Below are 20,552 nucleotides of genomic sequence, written 5' to 3'. Positions count from 1 at the left end.
TCTACAGCCTCTGTGTGATGCTTTACAATAACGGAAATGCCCTGGGCCACTTTTAAGATGGGTTCTGCCTCTCAAGAGAGTAAGGAGCCAGGACACAGCCTGAATCCTACTCCATTCTCAGTAGCTGTGCTCTGATGGCCATCTCCTGCTATCCACCAATGTTGGCAAAGATTGAAGCTGAGGGTAGAAGTCCCAAGAATCTATTACTGTCACTTAGAGCCCCCTCTGGACCTGTGCTCCTCCCATTCCATTCCCAGGGAAGGCAAGCTCCACCTCCTCCACCAACCTCATGGGATATTGTGGTTGGAATGAAAATGGCGCACATAGACTCATAGGGAGTGGACTGAAAGCTCTGAAAAGGACTATGGCAACCCAAGTCGCATCACCCTGTCTTTCACTTTGGGGCAAAAGAAATAAGCAAAGAAGAAGAGGAGGAGGAAGAGAAATAAGAAGAAAAGGAAGAAGAAGGAGGAGGAGGAGGAGGAAGACAAGGAAGAGGAACAGGAGGAGGAGGAGGAGGAGAAGGAGGAGGAGAAGGAGGAGGAGGAGAAGAAGAAGAAGAAGAAGAAGAAGAAGAAGAAGAAGAAGAAGAAGAAGAAGAAGAAGAAGAAGAAGAAGAAGAAGAAGAAGAAGAAATGGGCTATGATCTCTGAAACCAAGCACCGAAATAAACCTTGTCTACTAGTAAGCTGACAACCTCAGGTGTTTTGTCACAGAATAAACTATAGTGCCTTTGTTCTCTGTTTTTGAAAGTTTGTGCATGTGCACATACAGCATTTAACATGAGATGTCCTCTGTGTGTTTATTCATCTGTGTGCACATGTACATGTGAATTCTTGCATGTGTAAGCCAGAGATCACCTCATGGTCCATTCCTGGGGAACCGCATATCTCATTATTTAAGGCAGGGTCTCTCCTTGGCTTGGAACTCACTAAATAGGCCAGACTAGATCACCAACAAGGCACAGGGATCTCTTTTTTTTTTTTTTTTCATCTCCACAGCTCTGAGATTACAATTGTGTGCTACTTGTTAGAAATCGTGCAGGATGAGAGTTACACAGCATGTTCACAAATCACACCACGCGACCCGTTCCACATGGGAGGTTTATTAGGGGAAGGGAAAGGGGTTGCAGAGAAAGGGGTAACCCGTCTCTCCGGGATGAGACAGGAGAGAAAGAGAAAGGGGAGGAGCTCCTTGAGTTCTCTTAAGGTGACCAGCAGGTGGTCTTCTCTGTGGCTTCATGAATGCCAGATAACCGGTTTGTCAGGTCCCTTGGGGCTGGCCGTAGAGATGCCTGCTTACAGATCCCAACACTACTGCTGTCATAACTTTACTCTCTGTACTCAGGAGGCAGAGGTAGACAGATCTCCATGAGTTCAAGGCCAGCCTAATCTACAAAGCATGTTCCAGACCAACCAGTGCTACACAGTAAGACTCTGTGTGCTAGTATGCCCTTGAGTCCTTGGGTTTGAACTCATGTTCTCATGGTTGTGAGGCAGGCACTTTGGTGATCTAAGCCCTAGCTTAGAAGGTCCTCATAACAAAGTTGTAAGTATACCCACAGCATCCTGTGGTTAGCTACAAACATTATGTTACACATCACATACCTACAACCAATTCTTCCAGCATAATTGGAGTCTCATAGCTACTGGTTGATCCTCTCCTCACCCTCCCAGCATTTCTACCAATCATCTTCCTCCCCTCTCTCCTCCTATGTGTGGCAGCATGTTAGATTCCTCCATGAATAGAATAATTTACACCTGGTCTGTTGGAGTAACACTGCATCCCCCCAAGTTCATCTACATCAGTGCATCTGTTTCCATGGCTGAATATTGTTTCATAGCCCTGGATCATATTTTCATTATCTATACAGCTGTTGAGGACACTGCAGTTGCCTCCATGTCTCAGTTGTCACCCCGCTGCTGCAGTTCACAGGAGATACAGACGTCTCTCATTCTTTTGTTTATATTTCTCAGTGGGACGAAATTCTTCCTGCATCCTACAACCGCACATGCAGTAATGTCTTGACATCTTGGAGTGTCAACCTTCCCAGTATCTTATAGATAGTATCTCATTTCACCATTTCAAAGTTCCCTGAGGTGCTACACGGTACTCCCATTTTCAGCTGAGAAAGTTGAGGTTCAGAGAGGTAAAGCTAACCAGCCAAGAACTTAGAGCTGGGCTTCCATGGGGCTTGACTTGAGTGTGACTTCAGTGCCCTTCCTTGTACAAAGAAGGTGGGACTTAGCTGAGCGGCTGAACACCAGTCCTGGCAGTATTCACGCTGCACCACAACCCTGTCGTAGCCAAATCTGTGGTCTTACTTCTGGGAATTTTCTCCAGTCCCTCCCTACTCTCCCTGCTCCTGGAAAACACTGTGGCTGAAATGAGGCCTCCCCCTGCCCCACTGCAGAGTCCCTATCAAATCCCACAACTGGCAAAGTGGAAATTCCCTGAGGGGACCTTTGGCAAGTTTTCCATGAGTATTTGCTTCTGCATGACCTAATTTCTCTGGCACATCTAGACAGGAATGGTGGAACTATCAGCGTCAGCAAAAGAAAATGTCATCCATAATTTGGGGGTGTTTTAATTGAGATTATTTATAAAATGAGTATCCTGCTGAGATACCATGGGAAACATGAGAATCCACCTTCATTATCCCAAAACCTTTGTAAGCTTCCAGCACAGCACACCCAGCAAAGACTTTGTATCCTTGACTCAGCATAGAGGAGGTGATTCACAGCTTGATTAGGTGCCCCTACTGGCCCTTCAATGGATTGCAGGCTACACCTATTTCCCTCACATACGCTCAGTATTCTACAGGCTAGGCAATGCCTTTATAGATTCATGGTGTATGAACATACTTTTGTTTCAGACTTTGTCAGTGTCCATCATTGATAGTCCTACACAGAGACAAGCATCATCATTATTATCATTATCATCAATCAGTCAGCCTCCTCCTCCTCATCATCATCATCCAACTGTGGCTATATTATATGATCCTGGTATGCCTAACCAGAGGGTCAGAGCAAAACCTACCAAGCACAATGTCTGGAAATCAGAACTGCCCTGTTTAGCACCTTTATGAAATCAAAAGTATTAATGATGGTAGTGATGTTGATGATGGGAGTATGATGATGTTGGCGATATGAGTATGGCAGTGGCCATGATGATGATCAAATGACAGGATGGTGATCGTGGTGGTGATGGTGGTAATGGTGGTGGTGGTGGTGCTGATGTTGCTGATGATGTAAATATGATAATGGTCATGATGACGGTATTGATGAAAATAGTGATACCGATAACTGTTCTCGTGACAGGAGCCATGGTCATAAAGGTGATACCATATTTTAGAACACTCAAATATCAAATCTGATCAGTGAGGAGACAATAATAGCATCTTCGACCCTAGAGCCGTGGTTCTCAATGTTCCTAACGCTACGACTCTTTAATACAGTTCCTTGCGTTGTGGTGGGCCCCAACCATAAGATTATATCTGGTGCTACCTTGTAACTGTAATTTTTCTACTGTTATGGATCATAATGTAAATGCCTGATACGCAGGATATCGGATATCTGACCCTTGTGAAAGGGTCATTTGACTCTCTGAGGGGGTCACAACCCACAGGTTGAGAACCAAAGGCCTGGAGACTATTTCAACGGGCTGAAGACACCAACTTCTTTCCTTTGTGTATTCAAATAGTCACTCTAAGTGTATATCCACAAACGAGCAGCCACAATGCCTCAGGCATGGAAGTCCCGGAAGAATCAACTGTGACCTCGTAGGACCAATCAGTCCAGTTCGCTCACACTGAAGAGGATCCTGGGATACAGGGCTTCTGGTTTCAACACCAAGATTATCTATGTGAACTTGAGTGAGTTGGCCACCTTGGTTTCCCACTTTGACTCTGAGATTGTTCACAAGATGTATGTGACCTAGTGTGGTCACCTTAAGCCTTTGCTGTTTGAGTGAAGGTAGCTATCCATGGGCATCATTCTTTGCCTAAATTGCCTTAAGATGAATTTGGCTGTCCATATTTACCAATTCAAAGATTTCACACAAATAAGCCTGATGTCTTACCCTTACACCATCTCTTTTGTTTTTTTGAGACAGAGTTTCTCTATGTAGTTCTGGTTGTCCTGGAACTCACTACATTGACCAGGCTGGCCTCAAACTCACAGAGATCCTTCTGTCTCTGCTGGGATTAAGGTGTGTGCTATCACACCTGGCTCTTGAAAGGCACAGAGTATCTGGCAATCCACCACTCACAAGGCAGGCATCAGCACTGCTGAGTGGAGGCTGCACCCCGCCCTCCTTGGACGGTTTTCCCCAAGTCCGCTGGACCCATTTGTTTTTCCTGTCCAACCTCTAAAGGCATCCCAAATGAAATAATGTGCGTAATTAGAACAGAGCTTGGATCTTAGGAAGTGCTCAGTGATACGGTCGTTTTAGTTTATGATTCCCACTTGGTAATTGTACCACTCAACTCAAGAGCACTGCAATCATTTGGCAGTTAAAAAAAAGTGCAGGCCTGTGCTACAGCAAAGCTGAGTTTCAAAACCATCATCCTAAGTGAAAGGACTCAGCAAATCCACAGATACAGAGAACAGCTTAGTGACAGTCTAGGGTCAGGGAATGCCCTACCCATAACAGCCAGAGAAGGCAAAATATCTATGGGGTGATAAAATGTGCTCACACTCATTGTAGAGACGGCTGCACTGTTCTGTGAATCCTCTAAAGAGCATACATGTGCCACGAGAACCACATCTTTATACAGTTGTTTCAAAGATAAGAGGGGGGAAGAAATGAGGAAGAGGCTAAGAAAAGAGAGAAGAAGGGAGGAGGGGGAAAGGAGAAGGAAGGAAAAAGGAGGAAGGCAAAGGGGCAGGGGAGAAGAATGATTGCTGGAGGAGGAGCTCACAGATGCCCAGTGGACATGTCTAAGGGCCGCACTCTCAGAGGAGATTGGGTTCAGTCAATAAGCAGAAAAGCATAAAGGGCTCTGAGGGTCCGTGACCATGAAACAGCTCCTGGCTGGAATCCATCCTGTAGAGGGATTTTCCTTGGTTCTGTCCTACCTCACACACCCTCATTCTGGCCTCACACACACCACCCAGGTGGCTCATATCCCATGCCTCCGTTTATAATAATAATAATGCAGCAGCCGCAGACAGTATTTTCTAACACCTTACAAGATTTGCTGTCTGGTGTATTGTGTACCTCAGCGATGTGTCCAAGCCCTAATCCATGCCCCCTGCAGCTGTAACTCATGTGCAAGTCAGGTCTTTCCAGATGGGACAAAGACAAGGGGCAAAGCAGAACCACCACGCTGGGTAATGGCCAGACCTAAACCCAACAGCACATGTGCTTATAAGATTCCCAAAAATGTCACCAAGTCACAGACATTGGAGAGATATCTCCACAAGCCGGGGGTTTCTGACTAATAGTAGCAGCTACTAGGAGCATGCCAGGACGGATTCTCCCATGAGCCTTTGCTGAACGCTTGCCCCTACATGTTCATTTCAAACCTGTGGCCTGTAGGGTGTGGAGAGGATAAAATCTTGCAGCCTTGAGCCATCACAGTTATGCTGACTTGTTATGGCAATCACAGACAACTAGTGTAAGACTGAAGCTGTTATTCCCCCATTTTGACATGGAGGACAGCGAGGCACTGAGAGTGGGGCGAGTGCAGCGTCCTTGAGTGGGTCAGTTACTCAGTGAGAATCGTAAGCTAAAATGGATCTGTCACTGAGCGCTGATGTACTCCTAGCCAGTGGCATGCTGTGGCTGGAGTCAGGTAAACTGGCTTTCGGGCATAGGCTGTGCATCTCTCTCTCTCCACCAGGGCTAGCCAAGCAGAGACCCCGGAGAATCTGGTAAGCCAAAGCACATCGGGCTATTACAATACCTGACCTCAAGTTATACCACAGACCTCTAGTGACAAAGATTGCCTGGCACTGGCATAAAAGCAGACAGGCCAATGGGGCAGAAGAGACACCCCAGAAATAAGCCAACAAAGCTGTGGCAGCTAATAGTTGACAAAGGTGTCAAAAACATACAATGTAGAAAAATCGATTCCACAAATGATGCTGGCAAAACTAGCTATCAACCTGCAGGGGAAAAAATGAAATTAGGACCATATCTTTCACCGTGTATAAAAATCAACTTAAAGTGAATCAAAGATTTCAATTTAAAACTTGAAACACCGAAACTGCTAGAAGAAATATAAGTGATGCTCGTCAAGTGATGCTCTTTAGGGTTGAGGCAAGAGCTTTCTTAGGAAGCCAAAAAACAGTATAGAAACAAGCCCTGAGAGTCACACACGGGACACCATGAAATTAAAAAGATCACACAGGAAGGAAAAATAATTATAATTACCAGCAGCAGGGTAAACAGCCCACTGAATGGGAGAAAAATCTTTATCAGCTGAACTTCACACAGGGGTGGGGGATGGGGTAATAACTGAACTTTTGAAAGAACTGAAAATTTTAAATACCTCTACTTCCCCCTAAAAAAAAACAAAAACTGCCAATCAACAGATCGGCTAATGAAATGAACAGTTTTCAGAATAAGAAATGCAAATGGGTAATAAGTATTTTTATAAAGTGGTCAACACCTCTGGTCATTAGGGAAATGCAAATTTAAAAAAGTTTTTGAGATACCCCCTTACCTCAGTCAGAGTGGCTGTCATCAAGAAATGGAAAAGCAAATTCTGGAAAGGATATGGGGAGTTGAGGGGAGCCCTTAGTCTTTGGTGGGGAAGGTGGAGGGAGCAAATTGGTACAGCCATTATGGAACTCAGTTAGGAGAATGACTCCCAAATTAAAGCTGGAACCGCCAGCTATACCACTCTGGGGCACATGCAAAGAGGACTTCACCCTACCACTAAGATGTCACTCACCCATGGCCATTGCTGTGCTGTTCACAATACCCAGGCAATGGAATCAGCCTAAATATTCGTCAGTTGACAGGTGGATAATGAAAATGTGGTGCGTATGCACACTGGGATTTTATTCATTTGCAAGGAAAAAATGAACCCACAAAATTTTCAGGAAAGTCGATGGACATGGAAGGCATAATATTGAAACAACACAAAGTCAGAATATCAAAAGCCGCATGTTCTCTCTCGTGTGATATGTGAATCCTAGCCCAGTAAAGATAAAGAGGGAAAGAGAGGGGGGTGGGTGAGAAGAGAGAGATAATGTGTGGGGGGGGTGCAGTGTATGTCGGGGGGATGTGTGGGGGGATGTGTGTGTCAGTGTCTGGGTGTGTCAGTGTCTGGGTGTGTCTGTAAATGTGATCAAAGCGTAAATGATGAGAAGGAATCTATCAGCAGTTGGCTAATGCTTGTAAAGGAAACTTTTCTTTGGGGCCATGCAGCCATTGGTGGGGTGCCTATGCGGCAATGGATGCCCCCACATCCATTGGCACATGGAAGACATTAACTGGTCTCAGTATGTTACTGAAGGGAAAATGAACAAACAAACAAACAATAGTTGATTGGTAAGGACCAGAGGTAGGTATAGGGGCAGGTGGGACATGAAAAAAAAGAGAGAGAGAGAGAGAGAGAAGGGAGATGGAAAGAGAGACGGGGGGTTGTTACAAGAGAGAATCAGAAGTAGCAGAAGTGGGGTGGTTGGGAAGGAAGGAGACTAAAGACATTTTGCTCAAATTTGCCATAATGATGTCTTGAATGCTAATTTAAAGAAGCATAAGTGGGTCATCACGGATGTCAGAGCCTGCCTGCTGGTGCCCCACTCCTCATTATTGAGGTCCCTAGTCACCAGCCCTCAGAGAAATCTCCTTCAGTTTCCAGGAACCACAGAGCCACAAACTAGTTCCCCTTCCTTAATCATTTGCAGGAAAGAGTCAAGATCTGCTCCTCTCCCTGGGCTCTTATTTGTCTAATGTAGTGAAGTTCCCTGTAGGACAAGGGGTTTTGCACTGGGATTATTGCTTGGGCTCAAAATTAAATGGAAATTGGGGCTGGGGTGAAGGAAACTGGGAAATGTCCCCCCTAACTCCTGCAAGATTTGAATGAATCTGAGTCCTAAGCTCCATTTTGGACACTGAGGGGGCGTGGGCAGCTTGAGGGTGCTACTGTCCGTCTGCACCTCATAGTTTGGCCTCAGCATCTCCCAGGCAACCTGGAGACATGTTCCTTAACATGAGAGGGACATGGACAGCTTCATAGAGGAGAGCAGCTGACAGAGCTAGGAAACACCCAGGTACATCCCAGCCCGGCCATAGGCTCAGCAGCCAGGACCGCATTCCATGTTCCCCAGCCTCAAAGTGCAAATGCTGTGTCTGTGGTGTGGCAACAAGTGGCCATTTTAAAACATAAATTGTTAAGTTAACAACAACAACAACAACAAAAATTAAGCTTCATGTTGCTTATGGAATCTGAACCTCAAAAAGTGAACATGAGCCAAATTTTAAATCTGGAATGTTTGGGGAGTAAACAGGCCTGATTTCATTAGTCTCTGGGGAAATGCAAAGCTGAAAAATTGGAAATGAAAACCAGCCACCTAACACACAGACATGGCTAAAACAGAAGACACACACAGACATGGCTAAACAGAAGACACACACAAGACCAAGCATTGCCAACGAATGGAGAAAGAGGACCACACAGACTCTGGTGGTGGGTATAAGATGCCAGGGGATGATGAAAAGCTACTGGAAACTGGCTTGGCAGTTTCTTCCTTTGTTGCCTGTGCACACTGCACAGTCCCAAGGTCCCTGGGGACTCAGGATGCTGAGAGCTGCTGCACATGAAGGTATGGGCAGGCAGGTGTGAGTACACAATAGCTCTCATAACCAGCATAAACCGCACACCTCGAGGGAAGGGCTTAATGAGCCGTCAGGTAGCCAGAGGGTAGAACACTGTTTGTCAATGAGCAGTAACTGCTGATGCGCCTTTAGGAAACCGTAGTGGACCTCAGCGTGGTAACTCGTGTCTGTATCCCCGGCAATTCTTGGGGGTGGGCCATGGGGATTTCCACAAAGTCAAGGATAGCCTGGGCTAGCTAGCAACTCCTCACCCCCCCCCCATTTAAAAAAAAAAAAAAGAACAAAACAGGTACTAGGGAGATAATGCAATAGATGAAGTGTTTAAATGATGACCTGAGTCTGATCCCAGGACGCATGCTTAAACAACAACAAAAATCAGCTATACCTGTAATCCCAGTGGGAGAAGTGGAGCGGGGGCACTGTTAGAGTCCTGTGGCTTGCTGGCCAGCTAGTGTGCCTGGCGAGTTCTTGGCCAGTAAAAGACGCCATCTCAGTAAAGAAAGTAGACGATTTCCTGAGGGATGACGCCTGATGTCCTCTGCCTTTTCTGTGCACATGCAAAAAAAAAAAAAAAAAACTGGGATGAGGGAAAGAAGTCGGCATTTAAAAATTAGGCATTCTGGGGATCATTTCTTAAAATGGCAAAACTACAGAGACAGAGTAGTCAGCGATTGCCTAGGGCTGGAGCAGAGATTAATTGGAAATGGCCCAGGAGAGTCTTTGAGAGATGGGATATTCTAAGACTCTGAAGTGGAAAACGTGAAGCTGCACAAAGTTGCTCAAGTTCATTGTACTGGACACTTTACAGGAGGTGAATCTTGACACCGTGTTTCACCTGAGCAGGCTCAGAAGGCATAATGCCGGGGATTGAACTACATTCCATTCATTGAGTATGATGTGTGGTCTGCAGTTTGCTTTAGCTGGAGAAAGTCCATCAAAAAAAAAAAAGAGTCGGGAAACTTCTGACAGTGTGGCCCAGGCTCTGCTGTGACAAGTGATTAAGAGTCTGTCCTTAATCACTATGCTGGGGACACTGGGCTTTGATTGTTGAGAAAGAGGAAAAAGGGAAAGATAGAAAGGAGAAGAAGGGAATTTGCCCTTCTCCAGATTCCTGTTTTGTCTGTATACCCACATTGCAGAAGAAAGATCTCCTTTGTCTGTCTGTCTGTCTGTCAGCATGGTATCACACTAGCGATCACCCAGGCTAGCCTGACACTTGTATAAATCCTCCTGCCTCACATTCTCAAGTACTGCGTACACAGCTGTGGATCAATGTGTGTCCTAGTTGGTGTCTGATGCTGTGATAAAGCACTATCCAAGCCAGGTTCGGGGGTGCCTGCTTTAAATCCCAGTGCTCAGGAGGCAGAGGCAGGTGGGTCTCTGTGAATTCAAGGCTAGCCTGGTCTACAAAGTGAGTTCCAGGTCAAGCAGGGCTGTTGCACAGAAAAACCCTATCTCCAAAAACAACAAACAAACAAAAAACACTCTCCAAAACTGACTTGGGAAAGAAAAGAGGTTTTGTTTTTGATGGTTTGTTTGTTTGTTTGTTTGCTTTTGCTTTTTGGCTTACAGGTCACACAGTCTGTCATCATCAGGGGAAATCAGGGCAAGTACTCAAGGCAGGAATCTGAAGGCAGAAACTGAAGCAGAGGCCATGGAGGAATGCTGCTACTGACTTGCTTTCTTTGGCTTGCTCAGCCTGCTTTCTTACATACCCCAGAACCATCTGCCCGGGTGTGGCACCAGTAGTAGGCTGGGGTTCTCCCACATCAATCATTAATAGAGAAAACATCCCACAGTCATGATGGAGGTAATTTCTAAATTGAGGCTCCCTCTTCCCAGGTGACTTCTCAGTTTGTGTTAAGTTGCTCAAAACTACTCAACACCATATGCCTGGTTCCAATCACCTCTATTGGTTTAAATGTTCGTCTTCCAAAAACAGGCTCACAGATACTCACACACAGCAGAGAGGGGAGGGGAAGAAAAAGAAGGGAAGAGAAGGGAGGACCAGAGAGGGCCCATGTCATTTGTACTCCCCATCCCTAGCTGCAAGGGACCTGGGATAGACTCTTCCCCATGGCAAGTGGTCTAGGGATGAACACACAGAGGATGTCTTTCCATCCTGAGCCCTGTGCAAGTCAGAGAGCTATTAGCAGACACCCCTAGTTCTTTCTTCCTCCCTCATGACATGTCTAGAGCAGGCTCTACTCTAGGACCACCAGAGAAACACCCTTGGTTTTCTATGGTTTTCTATACCCAGTATCTATGTAATTAAGAAGTGCAAAGGGGAAAAAAAGCAGACCACCACTTTGCCAAACTAAAATATTTCTTTCTTGAGTGCTTCCTTTCTTGGCAAAGTTGCAAAACGACTGACTTTCCTTGGAGACGTTCATGCAACTTATTCTTATGTGCCACCCCAGAGGATGACTTGCTTAATAGCTGAGTTACCTCTCCGGCCTTGCAGACGGTGCCTAGCAAAATTGAATTGCTTTCTTGTTTTAAATGCACGCTTTAGAATGGATTCTCCATCTTGCCTTAGAAGCAAATTGACAGCTGAGTTAGGTTTGCCTCCCACACCCCAGTTTTGTACCATGAATAAATTGGAAGTAAATGAGGTGGGAGTTAGGATTCCCCACAGAGACAGGACCTGGAATTATTGCTGTGTGGCTGTGAGGCCCGCAGAGCTGTTAGCATGCGTCCTTGGAGAGAGGGAGAAACTTGCTGGGCTACCTTTGGAGAGCAGCCAGGACTCCCTGGGACGGATGGGTAAGCGGCTTCCTGTGGAGCCTCTGCATTCCTCTGGTAGTAGTAGCTGGCACAAATGCAAAGTTGCAGGACAGTAGAAGAATGAGGCTGGCTTTTAACTCCCTGTGACGAATACAGACACTGCAAAGACCTGTGTGTGCCTGGACCCTAGAAGGTCACTGTGGCAAGGGTGACTCTTTCTACGGTGACTGCCCAGGTGCCCCCAGGAAACCCACAAAGATCTTTGCAAAGTATTACCGAAAGATTTTTACTGGAAGCGAGGGAGCTTGCTCAGCGGGTAGAGGGCTTACCGCAAATGCATGAGGACCTGAGTTCAGCTTTTTAGCACTGTGTAAAAAGCTGGTATGGTGGTATACACTTATACTCCCAGTACTGAAGAGGTAGAGACAGGAGGATTGCTGGACCTAACTCCAGACCAGAAAGACCCTGCCTCAAAAAGTGTATCAGAAGGGTGGGACTAAAAGGAGATGAGGGAGGGAGCTACAACCAGAATACAAAGTGAATAAATCAATAATAATAATAAATGAAAAAATATATATAGAGAACAGTTGAGGAAGACGCTTAATATAAACTTCTCACCAGCACACACACACACACACACCATTACTTAATTTTTTTACAACAAGCTAGGAGATCACTTAGAAGGCACCCTAGAAACAGAGCAAACCCACTGATTACCTGAAACTTCCTACTCACGTAGGTACAAATGAATGATATTCAAATTCTGCCGGGCGAAGTGCTGTAGGCTCCAACCAATCAGAACAGAGAGTAGAGGATATCACTGACCAATCATAATGATGTTGGCATGCAGGCGGATAGCACGCCAGCTCCAAGTGTGAGTCTCTAGCCATTGGAGCAAGTAGGCAGGCTCAAATGATCCTTGCTGTCCATAAGTCACCCTGATAACGCCACCAAACAGGAAAACCTTAATGAAGTCTTTCTCCAGCCTTCCACATTGCCATTGTAAAACCCCTGCATCACCTACCTCCCAAGACAAAACTGGAGCTTTGAGTGGACTCTGACTCCTGATCATAACACAGCTTGTCACGCTAGTCCATCCATTACTCTTGGCCTGTGGTCCTTGAGCCAAGCCTTGGCCTCACTTCCAAAGATGGAACCACAGAACAATAGCCCTTCCAGGGTTTTGGTTACACATACATACTGAGAAAGCCAATCAAGGGCCATGTCCTTAATCAAAGGCCTTCAAAGAGGCCTGGGCCCCAAAAGACCAGATCTCAGGTATTTCAGGCTAGTCTCTCACTTTCTACGTAGCCAAGCACAACTCTGACCTTATAATCCTCCTGCTTCTACCTCCCAAGTTCTGGATTACAGATGTGCACCACCATGCCTGTTTTATGAGGTGCTAGGGGTTGAACTTGGGACTCTGTGAACTCTAGGCATGTGTTCTGTTTACTGAGAAACAGCCTCAGCCCTAGGTATGTTCAGAGACTCAAACTAGAAAGACTTGTAGACAGTGTCCATTTTTCTACCTCAACCATATGTTTGTAGCTCAAGAGTTCTTCAGCATTGACTGCTTAGGTGCCCAGAGTAGAACTGCCAGTGAGGAGTGGAGGAGGGGAAGGAAGGAGGAAAAGGAGGAGGAAAAAGAAAGAAAAGAGAAAGAGGAAGAAACCTTCCTTCTTCTGTGGGGTTTTGGTCTCAGAAGGAGACAGGCACAGCCACAAATATGAACAGAAATCATGTTTCTGGAGAGTCATTGATGAGCTATGGAGAACATAGCTACCATGGTAGTTACTTTTCTTGTGACCATGTCTGAATCCCTGACAAAAACAAGAATGGGCAAGATCTATTGTTGGCTCACATTTCTAAGGGCTCATTCATAGTCACTTAGCCCCATGCACTTGGGGCAAAATATCATGGCAGCAGGCATGCATGATGGAGGATATACTGCAAGACAAGAAGCAGAGACAAAAGGTAAAGGAAGGGGCTGGGGACAGGACACAGCCTCAAGGATGGGGCCCCTAGTGGCCTACTTCCTCCAACCAGGGCTTACCTCTCACTTCTCATCAGCCAACAATGCCATCAGATTCTAAATCCATCCAGGAATTCGTGTCAACCAGTCAGAGGCCTTGGGCTCTAACTGTATTGGGAACTACCTCCCAGACACACCTGGAAATAGTTCTCACTAATCTTAGGCATCTCAATATTACTAATCAGCGGCATACAGAGGTAATACAGGGGATTGAGGCAGGAGCCATGCGGGTATGTGAAGAAGGAACAGTATTCCACATAAGAGGAATGAGACATGTGAAGAGATGAACTCACAGTAACTAAAAAAGTACAGTGTAGAGAAGAGAGAAGTAGAAGGAAGAGAGGCCCTGGATGATGTGATGATCCTGCCAAACAGGAACAGGGTCTCCTCGTCTATCTTAAATGGCTCACCTCTTCTGCCATGGGGAGCACGGGCTCTTGAAATACGATCCAGCCACCCAGGCTGGAGGGTGGAGAACAGCTGCCATCCTGCTATGCTCCTGAATGGGAGTCCTCACTGGCTGGGGGCTGGGATAAGGACTGGGAACTAAACCAATCACACACAAGGATGTGCGCCAGTTCCCCTGAATGAGAAGCGAAACAAACCCATCTCAAAGCATCCTGTTGATCCTGGCCCTCAAATTGGAAGAGAAACAAGATCTAAGAAAGAGGATCTGTGCTGGTAAGGGATGGCGGGAGAGTCTCTCATTGAGATGGGGCCAATAGACAAAAGCATGCTTAAGAAGGGACTGTCTAGGAATGCTTGCTGTCGGAACACGGAGTCCTCCTCGGTGCCACAGAACATTGAGCCCCCGGGTGTCACAAGAAGCAGCATTCACAGCAGAGGGAGAAGGCTCTCCCTTCTGTGTGGCTGTGAGCACAGCATGTCCTGCGGACCTGGGGATCGGGATGCCTGGCCAGTGTTAAGGTCGCTCGCTTTCCAGCCTCCGATCCTGACAGAGACCTCTGGAACCACAGTGACTTTATGAGATGACCCTAAAAACAACCCTGGAAGAGAGGATGGTATATTACGTGAAGTACTTTCCCCACTGAAAAGGAAAATCTGTAAACTCACGGTTATTCTGGCATCATCAACACAGAAGGCATAGAGTCAAGAGATGATTTACCTTTGAGAAATCTGTCTAATGGGCTGACTTTGATCAGGACCTTTTATTAATCTCACTCCTAGTTCGCAGAGAAATAAAGTCCTCTGGCACTGGTGACGTCCCAGCTGTGGCTATGGCCAGCTGGTTTAGCTTAGTATCAGCTGGGCAGGGGTCTATTTCACACAGAGAGAGACCTGGGCTTGGTGGCCAGGAGGTGAGGTATTCTAAGTGTCAGTTTCCACCATGGTAATAACACCAAGCCCGCCCCCACCGCTGCCCCTACCCCCACCTTCGCATGCCCCCCTTTTTTCCCCTGAGCTATACTGAATGAAAGCATACATGAAATATTTCTTCGGGGGAGGGGGGAGACTTCTGTCCCCTGAAGATGCTAATAGATAAGGCTCAGCACCTGTGAATCTGAACTGGTGTCTTGGGGTCAAGCTCAGGTAAAGCCTACAAGTGAGCACGGCTGACCTGGTGGCTGCTGTCTCTACAAAGAGAAGAAGCTGGGCACCTGATGCTCCCTGGCAGCCATGGGGAAAGCTGATATGGGGGTGGGGGTTGAGGATACCCCGGATGACAAGGGCTTACAGAAGATGAACCTAAGTCAGGGAGTGAAGGTGTGCCTCTTCCATGCCAGGGTCAGCCACAAGCCCACTACAGTGAGCTGTATCTGAGGTTAAGTGCAGCCACAGTATGTAAGGCTGCGGATACTAAGGGCATCATCCGGGATCTGGGATCATCTCAGCTCCTTGGACAGCCTGAAGGCACTTGCAGAGATCTGAAACTCATCCATTCCTGAATCCAGAGAGGACGTTTGTCCTTCTAGAGGAGATCATCCAGGGAGTCCTGGAAGAAGAGGTGGTCACTGAAGAAGAAACAAGGAAAAGGAAGGATGTGGACCTCTCAACAGGGTCAAGTTTTGTTTTCTCTTTGGGGATCTTAAAAACATCCTTCAGAGACAAAGAGCTCCTCAGACAAGGTGCAAGGAATTCATGGACCAGCAGAGGGACAACAAAGTCAGACAAGGACCTGACTGCTCACAGCAATTGCTCTAACACCAGCACCATTTAATGGCACCAAATACAGATAGCAGACCTTCAAAGAAGAGCTAGTTCTCATCAAAGGAAAAATCCACCATGAGAACATCACAATCCTGAACATTTTTGTCCCAAATACAAGGGCTCCTGAGTTCAGAAAAGAAACATTATTAAAGCTTAAATCACACATCGATCCCAACACACTAAAAGTGGGAGACTTCAATACCCCACTCTCACAAAGGAACATATCATCAAGACAGAAGCTAAATAGAGAAATAATGACACTTTGTCTGTCTGGTAGCCCATCCATTGCTCAGTTCTAGCCATAGCTGAATCGCACACCACTGTGTGTTTTTCACGCCCAGAATCTCTTCTCTGTAGAACCCCAATGATGCTCCCCACAGACACTCCAGGGATAAGCACCTCAGCTACAAGTGCTCACTTTCCTGTCATGTTTAGTGAGCCTGCATCCCTAAGACTTCTTAATTCATCAAAAACTAATTTTATTCTCTAATTCAAAAGGTGAAAACAAAAAACCAATTTGTCCAGAAATGGACATAGCAATTCATGTGAGCACAAATCTCATGAGAATCTTTTCTGGAGTCTTAGGCTCTTCCAGATTCTGAAGGGACAGGAGTGAGTTAGCATGCCTGTGTTACAGATTCTTGCCTGCAAAGCAAAGTAGTTACCTGGTGTCTAATGGAAGTGGAGGAGGGAGGGACAGGGAAGCAAAGACGCAATTACTAGCTTGAATCTCTAGGAGACTAGTGGCGCTTCCACATCCCCTGTGAGGCTCACATGGGCACACACACACACACACACACACACGGGCACATTCACATGGGCACACAGACGGGCACATACACCCAGGTGTACAGACACACACGCACTAGCTGTTTGCCTTCTCCAGACCCTGAGTCTTGATTTGCACTTCAGCCTCTAGCACCTTGAGGAATAACTCTCCATTTTTTAAGCCACCTCATCTGCGGTGTTCTGTGCAGTACCCCAAAGGAACCCAGGATGACAATGGTCTGGACTTGATAGCCCTTGGATGTCAACTAGTCACAAATGGTATAGCCACCTCATCCTGAGGAACCTTGATAAACGTGATCCAGGAAGTTCTGAAGCTGATGGAAAAGAGGAAAGAATCTAGAATGACAGACTCTGTGTGCCCGCATAGCAACAGACTCTCACTGAAGTTAACACATCAGCAGAATGGCTCTTGGGTACAAGGAATGTCTCCCCTGGGCCAGACTAAAGGTTTTGTTCCCTTGTTTCTTATTTCTGTGACTTAGTTCTTAAAACTGAGGTGGTCAGTAAGAAATTGCTAATATCCAACTGGCCTTGACCAGGGATGAGCGCTGAAGTGAAAGAATGATAACGATGATTGTGTGTGTGCACGTGGGTGCAGTTGTGGAACTGTAACAGCCGTTTAGGAAGCTAATCACAGTTAGTCCGTAAGGGACCACACTGCTTAATGAAGCCACTGGATGAAGACCATTTGGAGAGAGAAGCTGAAACACAGCCCTGTGCAAATTACCTATAATGAACTTGACTTGGGGGTTCCGTGGTGTTCTTAGCATTGGTAATAGCCACGATCGAGGCCACCCATAATTGGAACCTGGCCTCAGGATTCCCAGGCACTGTGTAGAGGCAGGCAGAACACTGTTCAACTGCAGGGTGATGGGTCCAACTGTCTGAGAATCTGGGGTTTCACTACAGCAGGAGCCTCTCTGTGCCTGCTTCAAGTGAAAGGTCACCCTGAAGAAATACCTTGTGTGAGGCACTTGGGAGAAATTGACCCCCAGGTGAAAGGTGCCAGTAGATCTCCTAGATTTGAAGGGCTGTTTGCATCTTCGTGTGGCTGTCAAGGACTACCAGCCTGCATGCACGTGGAAATCACACACACACCCCAACCAAACTGGAAAAGGACAGCATCTTCTCCATCACTCAGCACATTATTTGTGCAATTCTCCAGAACATCAACACGGAGAGATTAAATAAAATGTGCCTTTGGGTACGGTGAAGTGGGCTCCCATGGGACAGCAGAGGGAGACAGCTTGATTTGCATAGATAGATAGATAGATAGATAGATAGATAGATAGATAGATAGATAGATAGATAGATAGATAGATCTTCAATTCAAAAAGGAAGCCTGTGGGCTGGGGACGTCACTCAATAGTATGACACTGGTCTAGCAAGGAGGAGGCTCCCAGTTCCATGCCCAACACTGCAAACAGCAACAACAGAGAAAAGAAGCCCCCTGGCCGGTAAAGTACCACTAGTGGCCTTAGCTACTCCACAATGTAAGGCATGAGGGTGGACTTGTCCTATCTCCCTTCCAGAGGGCAGAGGTTTGAGATGAATGAGCCTTGTGAGGTGAGAGCCAGCTGGGCTGCGTAACAGGACCGTGCCCCTCCTACAGGGTGTTCCTAAGGAAAACTCTCCCCTTTCCTGTCTTCAGGATCTTAGGGGATGGTCACTTCCATGCTCGTCCTCTGACCCTCGTGACTCCTTCTTCAGGGTCTTTAGGATTTCATTGGGGATACCCCAGTGAATCCATGATGGTAGCCTTTCTTGAGACCCTGAGCTTCACTCTACCTGCTAAGTCCCTCTTACCCAGGTGTTTTACATTGCTTTCTTTGAATTGTGATAAACACCACAGCCAAAAGCTTTCTTCCCAAAACCCAGGGAAGAAAGGATTTGTTTTAGCTCATAACTCTCAGGTCACACTCCACCACTGAGAAAAGTTGGAGCAGGAACTCAAGGGAGGAACTGAAACAGAGACTATGGAAGAGATGAAAGAGTGCTGTTTACTGGCTTGCTCTTCCAATCCTGCTCAGTCTACTTTCTCAAACACCTGCCTAGAGCTGACACCATCCACAGTTGGCTGGACCCTCCTACAGCAGTCATGGATCAAGAAAATGCCCTACAGGACCATTTGAAGAAGGCAGTTCTTCAATTGAGGTTCCCTCTTCCCAAGATGACAAACAAAATTGGCCCTCACACCATGTGAGATGATACAGGCTCTGGGCATCTTCTGCAGGTGGAGACAGGCATTCGTCAACCCAACTTGATACCTTTCTTCACAAAGTATTCAAAGCTGGCCTCTGTCACTTGTCACCCAGCTACTCTACAACTCTGCTGGGGCTCTGCAATACTAAAACAAATGCATTTTTTTATTGTTATTCCAAAAAAATGCCCTTTTGATGCAGTTCCTAAGGACAGTGCCATGGCGTGTCTAACAGGAGTAGCCCAGTGCCTACCTCAGGAGCATACCCAAGCTTCACCTGGTACCAACAGAAAGGAGACTGTCCCTTCACCTGGTGTGTCTGGTTCTTTGGCAGGACACTGAACTCCTGAACACAGCCATCCTCACAGGGAAGACGGTGGCCATGCCTGTCAGGGTGGTGTCGGTGGAGGAGAACAGCACAGTGAGGGACATCTCAGAGCTGGTGGAGTGCAAGGCCATGGATGAGGATGTCATCAAGGTATGTGGGCCTGGTGAGGATCTGCTCCAGCCTTCCAGACACTGGGAGAGTTTATACTGGTTCAAATGGGGTTCAGGTACCCAACTCTTGCAGTGGCTTCACTCACCATTCCACCCTCACCTCTTCATTCTGTGTCATGTAATTGTATCTTCTCACTCTTCATCCATTCTTGCTGCCTTCCTCTGTTCTTCCTTCTTTCCTTCCTTTTTTCTTCCTTCTTCCCTTTCCCTCTCTCCTTCCTTCCTTCCTCTTTTCCTTCCTTCCTGTATTTATTTATTTAATTGTCAAATTAAACTTAAAATCTATTTACCATTAAGAATGTTGCTTCTGGGGCTGGAGAGATGGCTCAGTGGTTAAGAGCACTGTCTGCTCTTCCAGAGGTCCTGAGTTCAATTCCCAGCAACCACATGGTAGCTCACAACTATCTATAATAAGATCTGGAACCCTCTTCTGGCTTGCAAGTACACATGCAGATAGATCACTAATTTGGCGGAGGCAGTTAAAACAAACAAATAAATAAGAATGTTGCTTCTAATATCTATACAAGGAATGCCTCTGTCAGGCTGAGAACACATGGATTAACTCATACCACTGTTACTGAAAACCTCTTCAGAAAAAAATTACAATAATCATCATTATTCAATACATTTACCATACAGTTCAGGAAGCCTCCTAAATTTCCTCTGAGCTGAATTCAGAGAAGCAGAGAGCAGAGGGCTCCACTGATCAAGGTCGGTAATGGGTTGTGGGCATGGGAGATGTTGATGGAACAATGCAAAATCTCAGTTGGATAAGCACCAACTTGTTGGGAGAGCCATTCCACATCTGCTCCATTTTCTAGAGGCAAAGAATTCCCTTCTCAACCTATGAGAGCCAGGTGTGAACCAAATCCAGAAATAAATGCCACCATGGTTTTACACAGAGAAACCTTTAGCTCCACATAAGGGCCTCTGATGTGGAGCCGGTTGTGGATATTTCTAGGAATGCAATCAGTATCTTTGGGGAAATAAGCGTGTTCAAAATGAATATTGCCTCCTGGAATGAATCAGGACGTGGTCAGCCCCAAGCTGTTGACACAGCAGAGTGTCCAATCAGCAAGAGCTGGGGGAAGTATGGAGCTGGCAGCGTTTCTGAGTTCCCGAAGGCAGTCTCATGCCCAGAACTCAGCTCCTTACTAGGTCCTGGCTTCATAGCTGCAGGACCCAAGTTCATTTCTGGGGTATAGGTTCATCTCCTGGCCTCATCCCTGGGACTCAGGCTCTAGTGTGAGGTCACCGGTTCTCAGAGCTTGTGTGTGCCATTTGGCCTGCTGTGGAGAGGCAAAGAGAGGAGCTCACATATAAACGGAGCCCGTTCTGATACAC

At 46.5% G+C, this 20,552-nt stretch overlaps 1 protein-coding gene across 1 annotated transcript in view; it reads left to right on the top strand.

The window, feature by feature from the left end:
• The window catches only part of Tmem132c (transmembrane protein 132C), a 242,963-nt gene that overhangs the window by 198,667 nt on the left and 23,744 nt on the right, over nucleotides 1–20,552 (top strand). The window contains exon 5 of the mRNA XM_060382303.1: nucleotides 19,045–19,188. Coding sequence (XP_060238286.1) covers nucleotides 19,045–19,188 — 144 coding nt within the window. The remainder of the gene's footprint in view (nucleotides 1–19,044; nucleotides 19,189–20,552) is intronic.

This window comes from Meriones unguiculatus, chromosome 4, assembly GCF_030254825.1.
Source record: "Meriones unguiculatus strain TT.TT164.6M chromosome 4, Bangor_MerUng_6.1, whole genome shotgun sequence".
In the NCBI taxonomy this organism is placed as follows: domain Eukaryota; kingdom Metazoa; phylum Chordata; class Mammalia; order Rodentia; family Muridae; genus Meriones; species Meriones unguiculatus.
This window is presented reverse-complemented; position numbering and strand designations above follow the sequence as displayed.